General features: G+C 41.0%; 1 protein-coding gene across 1 annotated transcript; it reads left to right on the top strand.

Annotated features, from left to right (window-relative positions):
• The first annotated feature begins 595 nt into the window (after positions 1–595).
• On the top strand, positions 596–1,562 carry LOC142505038 (uncharacterized). The gene is made up of 5 exons (XM_075617863.1): positions 596–720; positions 765–858; positions 954–1,087; positions 1,203–1,395; positions 1,497–1,562. Exons 1-5 carry the CDS (start codon positions 596–598, stop codon positions 1,560–1,562), a joined length of 612 nt encoding a protein of 203 aa, XP_075473978.1.
• Positions 1,563–1,872: the final 310 nt, after the last annotated feature.

The following is a 1,872-nucleotide window of genomic DNA, read 5'->3' as shown; positions in this document are numbered from 1 at the left end:
ATTATAGAGAGCTGAAAAGAGTCACCGACAAGAATAAGTATCCCCTGCCTATAATCAAAGACTTTTTTGATCAGCTGCATGTAGCATCAATGTTTTCGAAGATAGATCTTAATTGGGATATCACCAGCTGAAAGTGAGAGAGACAGATGTTCACAAGACGGATTTTAGAACTCGATATGGGCACTACAAGTTTATGGTGATGTCTTTTGGGTTGACTAACGCTCCAACGATCTTCATGGATCTCATGAATCACGTATTTCAGCCGTATTTGGATCAGTTTGTCATAGTATTTATAGATGATATACTGATCTACTCGAAGAGCAGGGAGGTACACAATCAGCACTTGAGAACAACACTGTAGACATTGAAAGACACATAATTATATGCAAAGTTCAGCAAATACGAGTTCTGACTCGAGAGAGTGGCGTTCTTAGGACACATTATTTCCAGAGATGGAGTCAAAGTTGATCCCAGCAAGGTCGAGGTAGTCAGAGATTGGCCAGTGCCTAAGAATGTGACAGAGATCCGCAGTTTCTTGGGTCTAGCTGGGTACTACAGGAAATTTATTCAGGGCTTCTCGACTATTGTGGTACCCATGACCGCCTTGACGAAGAAAAATGACAAGTTCATTTGGGGATCAGAGCTTAGAGAGAATTTTGAGAAGCTGAAGCAAGCTTTGATTTCAGCGCCAGTTCTAGCGATCCCATCAGGACAAGGAGAGTATGTGTTATACACAGATGCTTCGAAGCTTGGTTTGGGCGCAGTTCTGATGCTCATGATAGAGTGATAGGCTATGCGTCTAGAAATTTGAAGGTGCATGAGAAGAGCTATCCTACTTATGATCTCGAGCTTCCAACAGTATTTTTTACACTGAAGATCTGAAGGCACTACTTATTTGGGGAGAAGTTCAAAACTTTCACAAATCATAAAAGTTTGAAGTATTTTTCACCCAGAAAGAGCTGAATATGAGGCAAAGGAGATGGTTAGAGCTGATTAAGGTTTATGAATGCGAAATTATCTATCACCCGAGGAAGGTTAATGTGGTCGCAGTTTCTTTGAGTAGGAAGAATGAAGTGATAGTTCAGTTGTCAGTTCAAAGAACTTTGCAAGCAGAAATTCAAAGATTCGAGCTTGTATTGTATTCTAGGAGTGATACTCCTAAATCTTTCTACCCTGACAGTTCTGTCGACACTGAGTGACAGGATTCGAGCAGGTCAGTCTTTTGATGAGCAGTTGCAGTACTGGAGACTGAGTGACAAGTCCAAGGGTCTGAGATTGTACTATGTCGAGGATGACACTGTCCGTTACTGTGACCAACTATGGGTTTCTATCAGAAATTCACTGAGGGAATACATTATGAAAGAATCTCACAGTACCCCGTACTCTATCCATTTAGTGAGTACGAATATATATAAGATTTGCAGTCCTTGTATTGGTGGCCGGACATGAAGTGAGATATTTTGCATTTTGTGTCTGAGTGTTTGACATGTTAGCAGGTTAAGGTGGAGTATCAGAGACCTGCAGGAAAGCTTAAGCCACTCCCTATCACCGAGTTGAAATGAAAAAACATCACTATTGATTTTGTGACAGAGCTACCAAGGACAGTTTGGGGATTTAATGTCATTTGAGTGATAGTCGATCGGATTACGAAATCAACACATTTTCTATCGATTAAGAAGACCTTCAGCATGACTCAGTATGTGGAGCTGTACATCAAAGAGATAGTCAGATTGCATGGGATCCTAGTGTCTATTGTTTCAGACAGAGAACCAAGGTTTACATCTAATTTCTGGAAGAGTCTACACTAGGCATTGGGTTCAAAGTTTCTAATCAGTATTGCTTTCCGTCCTCAGACCGACAGTCAGTCTGAGA

This window comes from Primulina tabacum, chromosome 10, assembly GCF_025594145.1.
Source record: "Primulina tabacum isolate GXHZ01 chromosome 10, ASM2559414v2, whole genome shotgun sequence".
Lineage (NCBI taxonomy): Eukaryota > Viridiplantae > Streptophyta > Magnoliopsida > Lamiales > Gesneriaceae > Primulina > Primulina tabacum.
The sequence above is the reverse complement of the archived record's forward strand: the minus strand, read 5'-3'. Positions and strand labels throughout refer to the sequence as shown.